This window comes from Nyctibius grandis, chromosome 7, assembly GCF_013368605.1.
Source record: "Nyctibius grandis isolate bNycGra1 chromosome 7, bNycGra1.pri, whole genome shotgun sequence".
Taxonomy (NCBI): Eukaryota; Metazoa; Chordata; class Aves; order Nyctibiiformes; family Nyctibiidae; genus Nyctibius; species Nyctibius grandis.
Window position 1 is genome coordinate 30,103,514 of NC_090664.1, and position 19,490 is coordinate 30,123,003.

Genomic DNA, 19,490 nt, shown 5'->3' on the forward strand with positions numbered 1-19,490 from the left:
TCTAATTTGTACATTCATTGAACTCCTGCATATTTTCTGTGCAGTGGGGCAGACCCTGGAACAGAGGGTTTCTGTAGGTCAGAAACTAGTAATTTGCCATATAAAAGGACAAACACTGGGTCATTCTAGAAAGGAAAATAGTTTATGGAGAAGGAATGTCACTCCCAGTCTCTGTACTACTCTGGGGAGAGATAAAAATCCTCTGTGCTCTTATCCTTGAAGCACATAGTCCTCAGTAAACTGGAGGAATTGTGAAGATTACAACACGTTATAAATAGAAGATACAGAAGCTATGCAGTGCCTGGAGTTCCCACGCAATCCCATATTCCACTGAAGCAGCTTCGATTCAATTTGAATGCCTAAACAGAGGCATCCCTCACACCTGAGCATTCCTGCATCCTGGTTGGGTTGTACTGCAATGAAATTTAGCCCAACTTTGCTCCCTCATCCCTGTCATCTCTCAGGTCCTGCACTTTTAAGCAGTTACCCCTATGCAAAGTGATAACACCCCTTTGCTGTTGGCATGAGGGCTGGAATGCGATCTGGTGCTCCAATTATTAATCGAAAGATACTTTCAAATGTTTCTAAATTGTTATTTATGCTTTTTTTTTTTGCATCAGGAGATGTTACACATTTGATTTTAGACCTTTCTGGTGATATCATTAAGTCATCTCTATGTAAATGCTATGTTTTTCAAAAGCATTGAGTTGAATTAGGACTGAACTTTCTAATATTCTTTTTGACAAGGGTGCTCCAGGTCGAGAAGGTAGAATTGGACTCCCAGGACCTCCAGGAATTGGTGAGCCAGGATCACCTGTAAGTCAGTGGAATATGCATTGGAAGTGGAAATATAATAAAATAAGTCTTAGTGAGTGTAATTGATTGACAGCAGCTATATTGGCTACTGATTCCATAAACCACCTTGTAACCTAGTGTGGAGCAGCAGAAGTGTGTTCAGCTATGCCAGCCCAGTATTGCTGTAGTAATTGCACGTGGCTTGCCCTAGAAGGAGAATAAAGCCATGTCCAAACAAGTTTTGGGGAAATAAAAAATTGCTTGGTCCATGTGAGCAGGACTGCAGTATCCAGTTTTCAGGAAGACATGGAGTTGTATATAAATAGCTGTACCCCTACTTGTTTGAGTTGAGGCTAATCTTTAAAAATTGTCTAAAATAAAATTTTAAGAAGATGAAAATCCAAGAGCTGAAACATTCCTCAACTCCTGTGTGTAATTTGGATTGCATCAAAAACAAAGACCCAAATTACATGCTTTTAGTTATACCTTTATCTTCTGAATTACAGAACTTAGCAAGCTTTTTGTAACACTGATTTAGCGCTCACTGGCTACTTTTTCTTCCTGAAATGTATAAAATGTGTGGTTTCCATGTGTATTTCATTAAAAATCTCAGAGATTGTTAATTAAGAAGCCACGAATGTGGATGGGTGATAGATTCATTCTAATAGTATTTTTGCAAGCCACTTTGTGGTTGTAAAACACTATTTTTCTCACAAAAAATCTAGAAACTTTTTGCTTTATCAAGATCATCCTCAAAAAATTCTTTATTAGCTTTAAATAATGAAAGATGAATTTTGTGGAAGAACAGAACGTATTACAAAAATAATTACTTCTGTACTTCTTTAAAACAAAATTGGCATTCTCTAATTTTGTATGTTTAAACTGTCATTTTGTATGAAAAAACCTATGTTCAAATTAATGATTTTCATTATGAAAATAATGGAATTATATAAATTATAGGGAATAAATTTCACAGTGTAAATGTATTTATTATAAATTAATCTACAGGTTCATTTTAGTTTTAAGGGTACAATCTTTAGACATAAATTATGTAATTCACACCATTTCAGCATTAGCTTATTCTAATCTAAATCCTCCAGTTAAGGGTTACTACACTTCATTTTAATTGCCTGGGTTCAGCCAGCTGTTACAGAAGCATTTTTACTTACCAGTGTCATAAAAGTTGGAAGAACCTATACTAGCAAGTTAGACAACATGTCAATAAAAAATGGAATTGCTGATATAGTCTGAATATATTTTTCTTTTCTTACAGGGACCACGTGGCCCTGAAGGTCTGCCAGGTGAGAAAGGGCTACCAGGAGAGGGCATTCAAGGCCAAAAGGTAGTTTTATGGAAATTATTTTTTTTAACATGATGGGCCAAATTTGCAATAGTGTCTAAGTTATTTAAGATCACTGATTGTTTCACTGGTATAAATTGTCAGCTGATGGATCTTGGTCTTCCGAATCACTGTGCTCTCTGAATATCCCTCTGAGTTCAGAAACTCTATCCAGATAATTACAAAAAAGTTGTATAGTCCCTCTAACAGTAGTAAGTTAACGATTCTCTTATTTATGTGTTTAATAAGAGACCTTATTGTGGTAGCATTAATGAGATAAATTGTCTTCTGATAGACGACTTAGCTATTTATGTTCTGTATTGGAAGAAAACATTCAGGAACTGTTTTCATTCTCTTACCATTTTGGGAAACTAAAAGATGGGTTGTATGAGTCTCTATGGACAGTTACCTCATCAAGGGCACTTGCTAGGTTAATATATGTGAACATTCCTTTTTTTAAAAATAAGTACAACAAGCAAAGATTTATGATTAAATCACAACTGGGCTTCCCATCAAAATATATCCCTCTTTTTTTAGTGGCTTCAAGATTCTCTAGAGCCTTGAACCACTAATCAAAGAAGATTTTTCTTCCTTTTATGGAAAAGATGTTGGTCATGTCCTTGCACCAGGTTCTGAACTGCCCTCTGACTAATGAACATATTACCGCATTTTCAGAATGTAGCTTCCTTCTTCCTAGTGTTTCATTTTCTCCTTTTGAAGTCCTGTGTTCAGCAACACGACGAATGCAGATGAAGCATGTTATGAATTGTAACTGAATCGCTTTTCTCCAATACTGATAATTCCATTGACTATTTTTCTTGTTTGTTTGTGAAGGAATACTTTTTTCCTCATTATCCACACTGTGATGACCAGTTTGTCTAGGATGGTGTTCTTTATAAATTCCCAAATACGGTTACAAAACTGTCACATATTTCTAGGGTGAAAAAGGCTCTGAAGGTGTGGCTGGTCCTCGTGGACCACCAGGTCAACAAATCAAAGGTGACAAGGTAAGGCACAGAGTATTTTTCTAATCGTATCTATAGTTAATTATATTTATAGTTAAATTAATGATGAATTATTCACACAATACCACAACAATACAAAGGTATGTTTTACCTGGAATCTGAGGAACTATGCTACACCATTCCGTGCAGCTCCATAGGCTGCACTCATCTGTACAAGTAGCTGAGCCTGTTAATGTTAACTGAGAGCCCTAAGGACTGTATTCTATGCAGCGGGGAGTATGAGGGAAGAAATGGATGTTGTTCCTCCTAAATTTATTTCAGAAATATTATATTTAAAATATTTTAAATTTTGTTTAAATATTTAAAAAAATATAAAAACCCCTTTGAGTCATCTACTCTAATGGACCTGGAACAGGCAAAGGAACACTCTGGCTTTTGAAGTTTGTTAGCTTTTTGGTGCCCAGTCCACCAAAGAGGGATCCAAAACAGTTTTAATTCCCTTGGTCTGATGAGATTCCAGCCTGTATCTCATGCATCCCCAGAGGGTGGCTGATGCAACATGCCCAGATGTCCTATAGAGCAGAGGCAGTGATTCCAGATCTTTCTTCTCATGATTTAGTGACATAGCCTTCCTCCTACTCCCCCTTGTTTTCCTTCCCCCCTGTCCCCATGACTCCTGCTTTCCTCGTTGCCCCACACTCAGCTTCAGTGAGAGGAGAGAACAGCATTCCCATCCAAAGTTGTTGACAGCTTGGTCAGCAAGGAGTGCTTCACGAATGTGGGAAGTTAACTTGAATTTACTCATCTCACTGTCCAGTCAAATGGCTCTCCAAAATCTTTAGAGCAACCTAGGTGGTGTTATGTGGTCTGATTTGGCCTGTCTGTGAGAGATATACTTGGTGAGCACCTGCCAGACCATCTTGGTCAAGGCCTTAGTTAGAGGAAGATTGGTTATCTGTGCAGCAATGATTTATCTTATTCCCATGCCTGTACAGGAAAATCGCAGTGATGGCCAGGACAGTAAGTGTTCAGTACCGTTTCAGTAAATAAGTGTTTCTGGCATAAGTGAAACTAATTATTGTTTGTTTTCTAGGGACTGATGTCACACATCATTGACACCTTCATGGGTCTGTGCCACTTCCAATACCCCCATGACCTCCCCATATTCCCCTATTCCCATAATTTCCTCTGACATAATTCCTCTATTCCCTCCCCCAGTGCTATACAATACCATTACAATACTACGTGACAAAGATTTTTCAAAAACACACTCTATCTGCTCTGTTTACACTGTGTATATTTCCATACAAGGAAATCTTTAAAATTAATCTCAGTATGTAAAGATCCTTTTAATAATAAAGTTGCAAATGTGATCATCTAATGTTATAAATGAGATAGATAGAGTTTGTAGGTAGGAAGAGGTATTATTTTTGTTAGATCAGTTGCCATAGGCATTCCAAAGACATTTAACTCAAACAGAAGCAGCAAACTTCAAGATAATACAGCTTGGGGACTGTTGCTCTGTGTTTAGTTTAAATATGTTAATCAGCTAGCATGGTCTGTTGCCATTTAGCTCTTAGGAATACTTTTTGTATAGGGTGAACAAGGCCAAGTAGGACCACAGGGCCCAGCAGGACCACCGGGAGCAGGCAATCCAGGAAGCCGGGTAAGTCTACATTTTGGACATGCAATAAGCATTTGCATGTAGTTTTTGTTTTATACTTTATTAGAGCTCTAATTTTGAGGTGAAGACATTAAAAAAATCTCACAGTGATTTTTCATTTTAAAAAGTAACAAACTAGTCTTTAGGCAAAGCTTGTAAATATAAGTGATTCCAACTGATTTGAATGGTCTTAGAATCAAGCAAACAAATTTGTTATAATCTGCATAATAATTTGCATAGGAGAGAAATCAGATGCATTGCTTGGATGATGACGTATTATAGGTAAGAGTTTCACAAGGTAAGAATCCACTTCTGAATTTCAAGCCCTTTGAAGCTTGAACACAGCCTTTAACAGTTGCATACAGAAAAACTGAAACATCCCAAAAGATCTTTTGGTTTGTTTTTTTTTTTTTTTTTTTGAAAGAAGAGTTCATGCTTCCACCATATTATCCCAATGAATCAGGGCTTAGATGCAGATACAGAAACATTTCCCGTTTGTTTTCTCCCTAAACAGTAATTGTCATTACGCTTGGGCATGTCAGTGAAATCCACAGGATAGTGACAAAGGAAAAATGAAATAAAGATCTCAGAACTAAGCCTGAGGACAGGCAAGCAAGTTGTTTTCTTTTAAAGATAAGATAAAATCATTATTAAGTGAAAGATGGACACGTGGTGAATTTCAGATGTGGAAGTGTGTAATGCACTAACTCATTTATTTTGCTTTGTAGGGTATACAGGGTCCACAAGGAAACCCTGGGGCAAAAGGATCTAAAGGCTTTGGTCTGCCAGGTCCAAAGGTAATGATTCAGACATTATTTTTTAAAAATAGCACCAGCAAGAAACAACAAGCAACGTACCTTTGCCAAGCTTTTCAAAAATGTGTTTGATGAGATGAAAATGTAATGTATCTTCATTGGAGATAACAATTCATTTTTGAATCTTTGAGGGAAAGCCACCCATGTTATCAAGGTGTTCCCCAGATGAGGCATGTGTCTTCTGCTTAGCGTCATCCCTTAACCTTTATGAATGTGGATTTTAGGTTCTAAATTAACACAAATTTATAAACAAAGTACCTTTCAGACATGTTTATATTGAATGAGTTTGGTGCCACATAGAGGTTGTGTTCAAGTAAAGCATTTTACCAAACAACTTAGCCGTAAACCAGCAATGGTTTTGAGACTTAAGGCTAGTCCCGCCATGCCTTTATCCTGTCCTTCAGCCTTCCATGGTCATCATGAGAAAGAACCAAAACCAAAGACAGAAACACTAGGAGAGAAAAAAGAGCTTAAATGTACTTAGTAGCTGACACTGCATCACAGAAGGAGGGAAAGTAGGAAGAGAACAGGAAAGTGGGGTAAACAATTGCAGCTGTCAAAGCCCAAGCCTCTAGCAATACAGTGTCAGGTGAGCACCGAAAAAGGAGAAAAAGGGAACTGCTGAGGAGAGCAAGTGGAATGAACTGATGAACTGTAAAGCAGAAGTGTGCTTTGTGATTACCTTAATTTACAAAAGGAAGACATTAGTCACTGCAGCAAAAGTCAGGAGAAATACAATCATTTTCTTCTGGGCATCACTTTGGCATGTAAGTAGCAGTTACAGCAGCAATGTTTAATATTAATGTAGGGAAAAATAGGTAGCTGTGAAACATGTCATGTATGAGGACAATTTTCCTAGTGTGAAGAAGTATTTTAAAAAGCAAAACTGAAAAACTGAATTTCTTTAACTGTTTTATAACTACTGGAAGGAAGAATTGTGAGGGTATAACTTTCTCTTAAACAGAAGTTCTGATTTTTCTTTATTCAGACTCACTTTTCATTCAGTGACCAAAGAGTTTTTGATATAGTGGTATAAAGTAAAAAAAAAAAAAAAAGTATTAAAACTAAAAGGAGAGAGTTAGAATGATTCACTTCGACTTTCTGCTCACTGCAAGGTTAAATAAAATAGATGCAGTCCTACAAGTTCCAGGGGTTTTTAAAGAACAGAATTTTCCAGTTGAAAACTGCTTGGCTGAAAACTTGACCACTTACAATCATAGAATGATAGAATATCTCAAGTTGGAAGGGATCCATAAGGATCATCAAGTCCACTTCTATGTGTAAAGCAGTTAGTGAAATAGTGCAAGTAATGAATGAAGCTAACTTGTCTTCCTCTGTTAAACAAAAGACTTTTTGTTACTAGGGTCAGCCAGGTGAACCTGGACAAAAAGGAGAACCAGGACTTCCAGCAACTGGCGTACAAGGACTTAAAGTGAGCCTGTTTTTATTTTTAACTGCTCCTTATAGGGTCTTCTAATTCTTTCCCTAATTGCTGATAAACTCAGTAGATGTTTTGATATAAATTGGCAATGACCAAAATAAGAAGGAATTTCAGTGACAGATATTCACTTAACTTCACAGTTTTAGCTTTTAAACTCGAAATGCTGTGCTAGAGCTCTGTCACGGGTTAAAGCTGGGCCAGCTATTAACCCGGTGGCAGACACTCTCTGTTAACCCTCCCCCCCGCCTCAAAGGGAAAGGGAAAAGGGAGAGAGACTTATGGGTTGGAAAGTTAAAACAGTTTTTAATAAACTATAGTAATGAAAAAGAGTATAATAAGAATAATAGAAATAATCAAATATATACAAAACCAAGATCGAGAGCTTGGAAATCTTCCTCAGGCAGAGTTGCTCCCCCCAGCACAGGCAGAGGGGGAAATGCAGTAGCTCCCCCTGCCATCACACCTGCAGGCTTTTAACTGGAGATTTGGCAAAGCTGGTACCAATCAGTGGGAGACAGGAGGGCCCCTCCCTCCTGGGCCCCACCCCCAGGAGGCAGTGGGTTAGTGATAAATAGGAAAGTGAGAATGACGTGTATGGGATGGAATACCTCGTTGGTCAATCTTGGGTCACCTGCCCTGTCTGCTCCTCCCTGCAGGTGCGACCCCCCTTCGGCTCTTCACTCGTAAGCAGTGAGGAATTTAGCAGTGACCTTGGTTTCTCTAAGACTAATTGGCCTGGTTTGGGCCAAACCAGGACATTCCACCCCTTATTCCATACCATTCATGTCATACTCAGATCACCACTACCTTTTCATTTTCAAATATATATATACACATATCACTAGTTTATGATTCATCTTTATGCAAAAAGTTCATCAAGTTCATCTAGTTCAGGATTGTGGGTTTCTATCTGGCTAGCAGTCTCTCAGGGCAGGAGACATGGTATGAGTTTTGTCACGGTTCATGCCCATGGGTTGCAGGTTCAAAATGTCAGTCTCGAGGAGGTTACTGGACGCCACTTGCAGCTAGCTCCGGTCTCGTCACCACTGTCTTAACCTGAAAGACACTTATGAACACTGTTAGTATTATGCAGCAACAACATACAGTTCAGAATTAAGTAGTCTCACCCAGAATCAGATCACCTTCAGGGACACATCAGACTTCACCATCTTGCAACATCACCCACCAAGTACATCCAGGTCCCTGAGCAAAAGCAATCCCACGAAGGTGTTTACCTTTGCCCGTTGCAGGAAGACCCAGACAGTTTTTCCCAATAGATTCCTCCCTGCAACAAAAATGGGAGCACCTGCCGGAGAGCTCCCAGGATCGAGGGACCCCTGTACTCTGCCCCTCTCAGGTGGAAAACGATAACCTAGAGGAGAGGAGTGAGTGGAGGCAAGTCTATGGCCGTGGCAAAAGGCAAGTGCCCTCCTTGCCTACCTCGCCTCCACAGGTGCCTCTGAGCAATAGATATGAAGCCCTAGTGGAATACAGCCGGTCCAATGGGGATGTGGTGGAGAGGGGCAACCTATATCAGAGGTCCCACCACAGTCAGAAAAACCTGACGGGCGTATAGCTACCTCCTCCACAAGGAAGAAGAGAAGAGTTTTAGTGGTTGGAGACTCCTTCCTAAAGGGATCTGAGGGCCCAATATGCAGAGCTGACCCCCATCACAGGGAGGTCTGCAGCCTGCCTGGAGCCCGAATCAGGGATATCACCAGGCAACTCCCCAGCCTGGTGAAGGCCACAGACTACTACCCCCTGCTGATCTTCCAGACAGGTGGGGAAGAAGCTGCATCCCGTAGTCTGAGGGGGATGAAGAAAGACTACAAGGCGCTAGGACGGTTGGTGAAAGAGTCTGGGGCACAAGTTGTTTTCTCCTCCCTCCTTCCATTTTCAGGTGATGACGTTGTTTGGAATAGTAGGATTCTCTCTATTAACGCCTGGCTACGAGACTGGTGCTACAGGCAGGGCTTTGGGTTCTTTGATAATGGCTGGTTTTATAAGACACCAGGCGTGACCGTGATACATGGGAAAGGTTTATGTCGTAGGGGCAAAAGGGTTCTGGGACAGGAATTAGCAGGGCTCATTCGGAGAGCTTTAAACTAGATTCGAAGGGGGATGGGGTGGTAGCTGGGCTTGCACCACTGGGGCAACGCTCTAGTGTTGAGGTAGACCAGGAGGCCCCCCATCCCCCTGGGGTGAAATCAGGGGGTGAATCTGGGACGAAATCAGTGTGCCCAGCTCGCTCCCTGAAATGCCTGTACACCAATGCACGCAGCATGGGGAATAAGCAGGAGGAGTTAGAAATCCGTGTTCGGTCGGGGGGCTATGATCTAGTGGCAATCACAGAGACTTGGTGGGACGCCTCGCATGACTGGAATGTGGTCATGGATGGCTATGTCCTGTTCAGGAAAGACAGGCCGCTAAGGAGAGGTGGTGGAGTTGCTCTTTATGTGAGTGAGCAGCTAGAATGTATTGAGTTCTGTCCAGGGGCGGATCAGGAGCGAGCTGAGAGTTTGTGGGTGCGAATTAAGGGGCAGGCTGGCAGGGGTGATACTGTTGTGGGTGTCTATTACAGGCCACCGGATCAGGATGAGGAGGGTGATGAGGCCTTCTACAGGCAGCTGAGAGCAGTCTCGCAATTACAGGGCCTGGTTGTCGTGGGGGATTTCAACTACCCTGATATTTGCTGGGAGGCCTACTCAGCCAGCCATCCCCAGTCCAGGAGGTTCCTCCAGTGCATTGATGATAACTTTCTGATGCAAATGGTGGATGAGCCAACTAGGAGAGGAGCGCTACTGGATCTGATCCTCACTAACAAGGAGGGTCTGGTTGAAGAGGTGAAGGTTGAGGGCAGCCTTGGTTGTAGCGACCATGAGATGGTAGAGTTCAGGATCTCATGTGGCAGGAACAGAATAGCTAGCAGAATCGCAACCCTGAACTTCAGGAGGGCCAACTTTGGCCTTTTCAAGCAATTGCTAGGGGAAATCCCATGGGACAGGGTACTAGAAAGTAAGGGGGCCCAAGATAGTTGGTTAGCATTCAAGGACTGCTTCTTCTGAGCTCAAGATCAGAGCATCCCAACAGGTAGGAAGTCAAGGAAGGGTACCAGGAGACCTGCATGGTTAAACAGGGAACTGCTGGGCAAACTCAAGTGGAAGAAGAGGGTGTACAGATCGTGGAAGGAGGGGCTGGCCACTTGGGAGGAATAGAAGTCTGTTGTCAGAGGATGTAGGGAGGCAACTAGGAAAGTTAAGGCCTCCTTGGAATTAAACCTTGCAAGAGAGGTCAAGGACAACAGAAAGGGCTTCTTCAAATACATTGCAGGTAAAGCCAGCACTAGAGGCAATGTAGGCCCACTGATGAATGAGGTGGGGGTCCTGGAGACAGAGGATAAAAAGAAGGCGGAGTTACTGAATGCCTTCTTTGCCTCTGTCTATACTGTTGGAGGCTGTCCTGAGGAGCCCCGGACCCATGAGGCCTCAGAAGAAGTCAGGATAGAGGAGGAATCTGTCTTGGTTGATGAGGGCTGGGTCAGGGACCAATTAAGCAATCTGGACGTCCATAAATCCATGGGCCCTGATGGGATGCACCCGCGGGTGCTGAGGGAGCTGGCGGAAGTCATTGCTAGGCCACTCTCCATCATCTTTGCTAAGTCGTGGGCAACAGGAGAGGTGCCTGAGGACTGGAGGAAAGCGAATGTCACTCCAGTCTTCAAAAGGGCAAGAAGGAGGACCCGGGTAACTATAGACCGGTCAGCCTCACCTCCATCCCCGGAAAGGTGATGGAGCAACTTGTTCTTGGTGCTGTCTCTAGGCACATCAAGGATAGGGGGATCATTAGGGGCACTCAGCATGGCTTCACCAATGAGAAGTCTTGCTCAACCACCTTGATAGCCTTTCATGAGGATGTTACCCGGTGGATAGATGATGGTAAAGCTGTGGATGTGGTCTATCTCGATTTCAGTAAAGCGTTTGACACGGTCTCCCACAGCATCCTCGCAGCTAAACTGAGGAAGTGTGGTCTGGATGATCGGGTAGTGAGGTGGATTGTGAACTGGCTGAAGGAAAGAAGCCAGAGAGTAGTGGTCAATGGGACAGAGTCCAGTTGGAGGCCTGTGTCTAGCGGAGTTCCGCAAGGGTCGGTTCTGGGACCAGTTCTATTCAATATATTCATTAATGACTTGGATGAAGGATTAGAGTGCGCTGTCAGCAAGTTCGCTGATGACACAAAACTGGGAGGAGTGGCTGACACACCGGAAGGCTGCGCAGCCATTCAGAGAGACCTGGACAGGCTGGAGAGTTGGGCGGGGAGAAATTTAATGAAATATAACAAGGGCAAGTGTAGAGTCCTGCATCTGGGTAAGAACAACCCCATGTACCAGTACAAGTTTGGGGCAGACCTGTTGGAGAGCAGCGTAGGGGAAAGGGACCTGGGGGTCCTAGTGGACAACAGGATGACCATGAGCCAGCAGTGTGCCCTTGTGGCCAAGAAGGCCAATGGCATCCTGGGGTGTATTAGAAGGGGTGTGGTCAGCAGGTCGAGAGAGGTTCTCCTCCCCCTCTACTCTGCCCTGGTGAGGCCGCATCTGGAGTATTGTGTCCAGTTCTGGGCCCCTCAGTTCAAGAAGGACAGGGAACTGCTAGAGAGAGTCCAGCGCAGAGCCACGAAGATGATTAAGGGAGTGGAACATCTCCCTTATGAGGAGAGGCTGAGGGAGCTGGGTCTCTTTAGCTTGGAGAAGAGGAGACTGAGGGGTGACCTCATTAATGTTTATAAATATGTAAAGGGCAAGTGTCAAGAGGATGGAGCCAGGCTCTTCTCAGTGACATCCCTTGACAGGACAAGGGGCAATGGGTGCAAGCTGGAGCACAGGAGGTTCCACTTAAATTTGAGGAAAAACTTCTTTACGGTGAGGGTGACTGAACACTGGAACAGGCTGCCCAGAGAGGTTGTGGAGTCTCCTTCTCTGGAGACATTCAAAACCCGCCTGGACGCGTTCCTGTGTGATATGGTCTAGGCAATCCTGCTCCGGCAGGGGGATTGGACTAGATGATCTTTCGAGGTCCCTTCCAATCCCTAATATTCTGTGATTCTGTGATTCCTTTCATGCACCACAGGGACTTTATCTCCTTCTACTGTATGTAGAAGGTCTGACTGAGCAGGGCCAGCTCGATTGATAGATCCCCTGGTGTTAACTAACCAGGTAGCTTGTGCCAGATGCTTATCCCAGTTTTTAAAGGCTCCACCCCCCATTGTTTTCAGGGTAGTTTTTAACAGCCCATTATACCGTTCAATTTTCCCAGAGGCTGGTGCATGATAGGGGATGTGATATACCCATTCGATGCCATGCTCTTTGGCCCAGTTGTCTATGAGACTGTTTTTGAAATGAGTCCCATTGTCCGACTCAATTCTCTCTGGTGTGCCGTGTCGCCACAAGATTTGCTTTTCCAGGCCCAGAATAGTGTTCCGGGCAGTGGCATGGGGCACAGAGTATGTTTCCAACCATCCGGTGGTCGCCTCCACCATGGTAAGCACATAGCGTTTACCCTGGCGGGTTTGAGGGAGTGTGATATAGTCATTTGCCAGGCCTCCCCATATTTATATTTCAACCACCGCCCCCCATACCACAAGGGTTTTAACTGTTTGGCTTGCTTAATTGCGGCACATGTTTCACAATCATGGATAACCTGTGCAATAGAGTCCATGGTTAAGTCCACCCCTCGGTCACGAGCCCATCTATATGTTGCATCTCTCCCTTGATGACCTGAAGTGTCATGAGCCCACCGAGCTAAAAATAGTTCACCTTTATGTTCCCAGTCCAAATCTATTTGGAACACTTTAGCAGCTTGATCCGCTTGTTGGTTGTTGCAATGTTCCTCAGTTGCCCGACTTTTAGGTACGTGAGCATCTACATGACGTACCTTCACGACTAGTTTCTCTAGCCGAGCAGCAATATCTTGCCACAATTCAGCAGCCCAAATAGGTTTGCCTTTGCGCTGCCAGTTGCTTCGCTTCCACTGCTTTAACCACCCCCACAAGGCATTTGCTACCATCCATGAGTCAGTATAAAGATACAGCCTTGGCCACTTTTCTCGTTCAGCAATGTCTAAAGCCAGCTGGATGGCTTTTACCTCTGCGAATTGACTTGATTCACCTTGTCCTTCTGTGGCTTCTGTGACTCGTCGTATGGGACTCCATACAGCAGCTTTCCACTTCCGATGCTTTCCTACAAGACGGCAGGATCCATCGGTGAACAGGGCATACTGCTTCTCCTCCTCTGGTAGTTCATTATATGGTGGGGCTTCTTCAGCACGTGTCACCTCCTTTTCTGGTGGCATTCCGAAGTCTTTGCCTTCTGGCCAGTCCATGATTACTTCTAAGATTCCTGGGCGATTAGGGTTTCCTATTCGAGCCCTCTGTGTAATTAATGCAATCCATTTACTCCATGTAGCATCAGTTGCATGATGGGTAGTGGGAACCTTACCCTTGAACATCCAGCCTGGTACTGGTAATCGAGGTGCCAGGAGAAGTTGTGCTTCAGTACCAATTACCTCTGAAGCAGCTCTAACTCCTTCATATGCTGCCAGTATCTCTTTTTCAGTTGGGGTGTAATTGGCCTCAGAACCCTTGTATCCTCGACTCCAAAATCCTAGGGGTCGACCTCGAGTCTCCCCTGGTACTTTCTGCCAGAGGCTCCAGGTAGGACCATTGTCCCCAGCTGAGGTGTAGAGCACATTTTTAACATCTTGTCCCGTACGGACTGGTCCAAGGGCTACTGCATGCACAATCTCTTGTTTAATCTGTTCAAAAGCCTGTCCTTGTTCAGGGCCCCACTGAAAATCATTCTTCTTTCTGGTCACTTGATAAAGAGGGCGTACAGTCTGGCTGTAATCTGGAATATGCATTCTCCATAAACCCACAACGCCTAAGAAGGCTTGTGTTTCCTTTTTGTTAGTAGGTGGGGACATAGCTGTTATTTTGTTGATCACCTCTATCGGGATCTGGCGACGCCCATCTTGCCATTTAATCCCTAAAAACTGGATCTCCCGGGCAGGTCCCTTGACCTTGCGTCTTTTTATGGCAAAACCAGCTTTCAGAAGAATTTGGATTATTTTCTCCCCTTTGTCAAAAACTTCTGCTGCTGTATCACCCCACACAATGATGTCATCAATGTATTGCAAATGTTCTGGAGCTCCACCCTTTTCTAGTGCAGTCTGGATCAGTCCATAGCAAATAGTAGGACTGTGTTTCCACCCCTGGGGCAGTCGATTCCACGTGTACTGGATACCTCTCCAGGTAAAAGCAAACTGTGGCCTGCACTTTGGTGCCAAGGGAATAGAGAAAAATGCATTAGCTATGTCTATGGTGGCATACCACTTGGCTGCCTTTGACTCCAGTTCGTATTGAAGTTCTAGCATGTCTGGCACAGCAGCACTCAGAGGTGGTGTAACTTCATTTAGGCCACGATAGTCCACAGTTAATCTCCATTCTCCATCAGACTTTCGCACTGGCCATATAGGACTATTAAAGGGTGAGTGAGTCTTGCCAATCACTCCTTGATTTTCTAATTGTCTAATCAGTTTATGAATGGGGATCAGGGAGTCTCGATTGGTGCGATATTGTCTTCGGTGCACCGTGGTAGTAGCAATTGGCACCTGTTGTTCTTCAACCTTCAGCAACCCCACAACAGAAGGATCTTCTGAGAGGCCAGGCAAGGTAGACAGCTGTTTAATGTCCTCAGTCTCTACAGCTGCTATACCAAAGGCCCATCTATACCCTTTTGGGTCCTTAAAATACCCTCTCTTGAGGTAGTCTATGCCAAGGATGCACAGAGCATCTGGGCCAGTCACAATGGGGTGCTTTTTCCATTCATTTTTAGTTAGGCTCACTTCAGCCTCCAATACAGATAACACTTGAGATCCTCCTGTTACTCCTGAAATACTGATAGATTCTGTCCCTTTATGATCCGATGGCATTAGGGTACACTGTGCACCAGTGTCTACCAAGGCTCGATACCTTTGTGGTTTTGATGTGCCAGGCCATCGAATCCACACAGTCCAATAAACTCGGTTGTCCCTCTCCTCCACCTGGCTGGAGGCAGGGTTCCCCTAATTAAGAAATGGATTCGTGCTGCTCACAGGGACTGGACCTTCATTTCTCCTATTCACACTTGGGAAAAAGGGATTTGAGGCCCATCTACCCTGACTGGGGTCCTGCTCACTGGTGACTGGAGCAGCCGTCCTTCTAGAAAAATTCTCTCTGGTATTTCTTTTAGCTTGCAACTCACGTACTCGTGCCTGTAGGGTACTGGTAGCTTGTCCATGCCATCTGCTCATGTCCTGCCCATAACCACGCAGGGCAAACCACAGGATACCTCGTGATGTGTTCCGTTTCCTTTGAGCTGGTCCTGTAGGAGAACGTTTTCTCCTAACAGCTGCAACGCGGGCCTGTGTAGGTAGAGAGTCAAGTTTATTCTCGATCATGGACAGTTTGTCTGACAGTTGTTTAAATGAGTCCTTGTTCTCCTTAGTCAGTTTTTCCACAGCTGAGATGCGTGCCTGCAGTGGGGAAGAAATACTATCTTCATACTGTCGCATACAGTTAGCCATTTCGCCCACAGTAGAACGTGCCATATCATCTTCTCCCCAGACTAATATTGACAATGTATGGGTATATGTCGGTGGAGCATTCTTCACAACCTTCCGGAACATGGATCGGTTGCATTCCACTTCATCAGGATCTACAGGATCTACAACTTCCCGTGGGTGTCTATAAATGATCTCTTGCACAGCTAGTTCTCTAAGGTAGTTAATACCTTTTTCTATAGTGGTCCATTTGCTTAGGTGGCTCATAACATCATCTTTATAGGGATACCTGCTCTTTACAGCTGACAAGAGTCGCCTCCAGAGACTGATAGTGTTTGTCTTTCTTGCGAGCGCCTTATCAATACCACCATCTCTGGACAGGGATCCCAACTGTCTGGCTTCTCTGCCATCTAATTGCATGCTATCTGCCCCATTATCCCAGCATAGGAGCAACCAGGTAATAATAGGTTCACCGTCATAACGGCTGAAGTCTTTCCTTATATTTCTCAGGTCCTTCAGGGATAAGGAGTGGTAGGTTATCTCTACGTCCGAGTCCTCCTCTTGTGATAGTTCTGCTTTAGAAGGACCTTTCTTCTGTGATGGGTCTGCTTTAAAAGGACAATTGAGGAAACCCCCATCTGTGTCAGGCCCTAACTCTGCCTGAGAAGGGCCCTCACCTGGGTCATATGATGGCTCTGCCTTAGAAGGCTCTGAGTCATCATCCTTCTCTTTACAAGCTGATTTCTTTTGGTATTTCTTCCTGGTTACAGGAGCAATTGGTACAGATTCGATAGATGCTGGGGTCTGAGTAGATGCAGTGGCTGTCATGGGAGTGCTGAGACTCGTTAGAGTCTGAGTAGCTGCAGTGGCCATCTTGGGGGGTGTAGCAGCTGTGGTGCAGGCTGCCAAGGTTTCAGTGGATTTAGTGGCTGTAGCGGCAGCACACGCTGTAGGATCTGAGGTGGCTGCGTAACACCTACAACTGTCCCTGCACCGATATTTAATCTTATCCCACATCAGAAACACATTCAGGACAACCGAAAATAAAAACATGCCACCTAGACAGCACCATCCTAATTTCGCAAAATCTAGTGGAATCAGCTTGGCAGAAAAGGAGAAGGTACTATTTCCCGAAGTAAAACTGGAAGTGTAATCATTAACAGAATCAGCTAAAGGACGCCTGGAGCGTGCAGATGAAGTCGCTGCTACTGATTCGCGATTAAAGCTGCCCGTCATTGTGTCATAGAGATAAGAGATCGGAATATTAACTGCCCAGTTTATCACAGCATAAATCAGTATCAAACCCCATACCAAAACAATACATTTCGACCAGCGCCCACTGCTAAACTGCATGTAAACATTCAGAAGAAGCAAGCAATAAGACAGTGCCCACAGCAGGTAAGGCATCATTGCAATACTCAACTGTGAAAGAAACTCCATAAAAAGACGAGATAACACACCATTCAAAAATGACATCACCATCTTCATTATCTGTTTTAATTTCCAACCCCTCATAAATCTCAAAGGAAGAAATCTGATACTCTCTCAGCTGAGCTCTCCAGGTCTCCTCCCACCAGAGCCAGGATTCAACTTATCAGAGCAACCTGTTGGAGCTTCTCTCGTGCCCCACGTTGGGCTCCAATAAATCTGTCACAGCTATTAACCCCGTGGCAGACACTCTCTGTTAACCCTCCCCCCTCCACCCTAAGGGAAAGGGAAAAGGGAGAGAGACTTATGGGTTGGAAAGTTAAAACAGTTTTTAATAAACTATAGTAATGAAAAAGAGTATAATAAGAATAATAGAAATAATCAAATATATACAAATATATACAAAACCAAGATCAAGAGCTTGGAAATCCTCCTCGGGCAGAGGGGAAAATGCAGTAGCTCCCCCTGCCATCACACCTGCAGGCTTTTAACTGGAGAATTGGCAAAGCTGGTACCAATCAGTGGGAGACAGGAGGGCCCCTCCCTCCTGGGCCCCACCCCCAGGAGGCAGTGGGTTAGTGATAAATAGGAAAGTGAGAATGACATGTATGGGATGGAATACCTTGTTGGACAATTCTGGGCCACCTGCCCTGTCTGCTCCTCCCTGCAGGTGCAACCCCCCTTCGGCTCTTCACTTGTAAGCAGTGAGGAATTTAGCAGTGACCTTGGTTTCTCTAAGACTAATTGGCCTGGTTTGGGCCAAACCAGGACAAGCTCCCACCCTCTCTCCAAAAGCATATTTTTACTCACAGAATAAATGTGAATTTATTTAATACAAAACCAAGATTTAAGAAGTAGGTGGGGAGCTTGAAAAGAAATTTAAAATACTTATTTTAGATTATATGAGTAGAAAAATTTACTGGCTCTATAGAATATTTAACTCACTGGGAATAACAGCCTTTATTTGAGAAAAAATATTATATATCATTAATTAATATTTTAACACACTGTTAGATCAATTTTACAGAATAAAGAATTTATTGAAGTATGCAGATATAATTATTTATCCTTCTTTAAGGGAGATATAGGTCCATCAGGACTCCCAGGAGAGAAAGGGATGCCGGGAGATCCTGGGAAGTCAGGGACAAAGGTAAGGAAATGTATTTTACCGCATGTAAAAGGTGTAGATGAAAGAAGAACTAACTGTTATTTGCAGGTATGCAGTGGCAAGGAGTTCATCCTGGAGGAGGGCATGTGCCAATACTTTTGCCAGGCAAAAGGGACTAGGCTAGTTGAGATGTTTCCAACAAACTTTACTAACAGTGGCTGCCATCTGAATCGGCAACTGATTTAGCTGTCCTGCCTTTTGTGGGCTACTGACTACTGTTAAAATTCATTATCTTCTTGGAGAACAGATAGCTTGTGTCTTTAGCCTGTTCCTTCCAGCCTGTTTAAGTTTTTCCTGACACCAAGAAGTCATGCTCAAATTGATGTAACTTAGGGCATCTAGGAGGGTGGTGAGCTGTGGCTGAAACCTGTTAGCCTAGTACAGAAACCATCACAAACAGCTGAAACCAGGGCTGCTTGTTTCCAAGGGAAATTTGATGATCTTAAGAGAAACTCCTCCACATTGGGAAAAAGAAGCATAAATTCAAAATGGTGGAAAGGAATTCAGAAGGTGCAAAGCAGAGTGCCCAAAACAGTCTTTTTAGAGTAAGTGAAGTGGAGGCTTTTAATTTTACTCTTTCCAAATAGAATGAGCTGCTGAGTGAGCAAAACTTAGTGCTTTGGCTGATTGTTGAATTGCTTCTGAGAATCCAAGTGCCTCCAGACTCTGCTACTGTGCAGCTCTTAAATGAAGGTAGCAGCTGGCCAATGTGTAAAATTGATGAACTAAACATGATTCAGATTAAGCAAATCAGCATTTTTTTACTGTAGGTCTTCAGTCAGAAAATACCTACATAGCCATAATAAACATCTATTACGAATGCAGCTTCACATTTTTTTCACCTACAAGGGCAGTGTAAATACCAGTTTGACAAGCTACAGCCTGAGGCAGTAAGCCTTCCACTGTGGAAAAATATGTAGGATTTCTGTTGCTACTTAGTTATTTTTTAAAAAATTGAAATCACCCACTATATAAGTGCTCAAAAATGAAGATCCCAGTGTATCAGAAGTGAAACAGAGTTAAGAGTAAATGTTGGGTTAAAGTTACAGGTGGCTTTTGTATTTGGGAAAGCTGGGGTTTTTTTCTCTTGCATATTGCCTTTATTCTGATGATCAACTTGATGTTGTCACCTTCACTGTCATAATTCATTACAAGTGAAAATATTAGTACTGATCAGCTACCTTGGGTATTCAGGACAGTGCAAAGAACAACTTGATGCCTGCAGTGAGTAGCACAGTGATGTTATGTCAGTTATTTTCAGGTGTGAGGCTGTCTCACAGAAGTG

The 19,490-nt window shown here is 43.6% G+C and overlaps 1 protein-coding gene across 3 annotated transcripts in view; it reads left to right on the forward strand.

The window, feature by feature from the left end:
* COL28A1 (collagen type XXVIII alpha 1 chain) overlaps positions 1 to 19,490 on the forward strand; it is a 114,526-nt gene that overhangs the window by 51,251 nt on the left and 43,785 nt on the right. For all 3 annotated transcript variants that reach the window (XM_068405316.1, XM_068405315.1, XM_068405314.1), the window contains 7 exons: positions 748 to 816; positions 2,069 to 2,137; positions 3,073 to 3,141; positions 4,697 to 4,765; positions 5,491 to 5,559; positions 6,941 to 7,009; positions 18,116 to 18,187. In XM_068405316.1, coding sequence (XP_068261417.1) covers positions 748 to 816; positions 2,069 to 2,137; positions 3,073 to 3,141; positions 4,697 to 4,765; positions 5,491 to 5,559; positions 6,941 to 7,009; positions 18,116 to 18,187 — 486 coding nt within the window. The remainder of the gene's footprint in view (positions 1 to 747; positions 817 to 2,068; positions 2,138 to 3,072; positions 3,142 to 4,696; positions 4,766 to 5,490; positions 5,560 to 6,940; positions 7,010 to 18,115; positions 18,188 to 19,490) is intronic.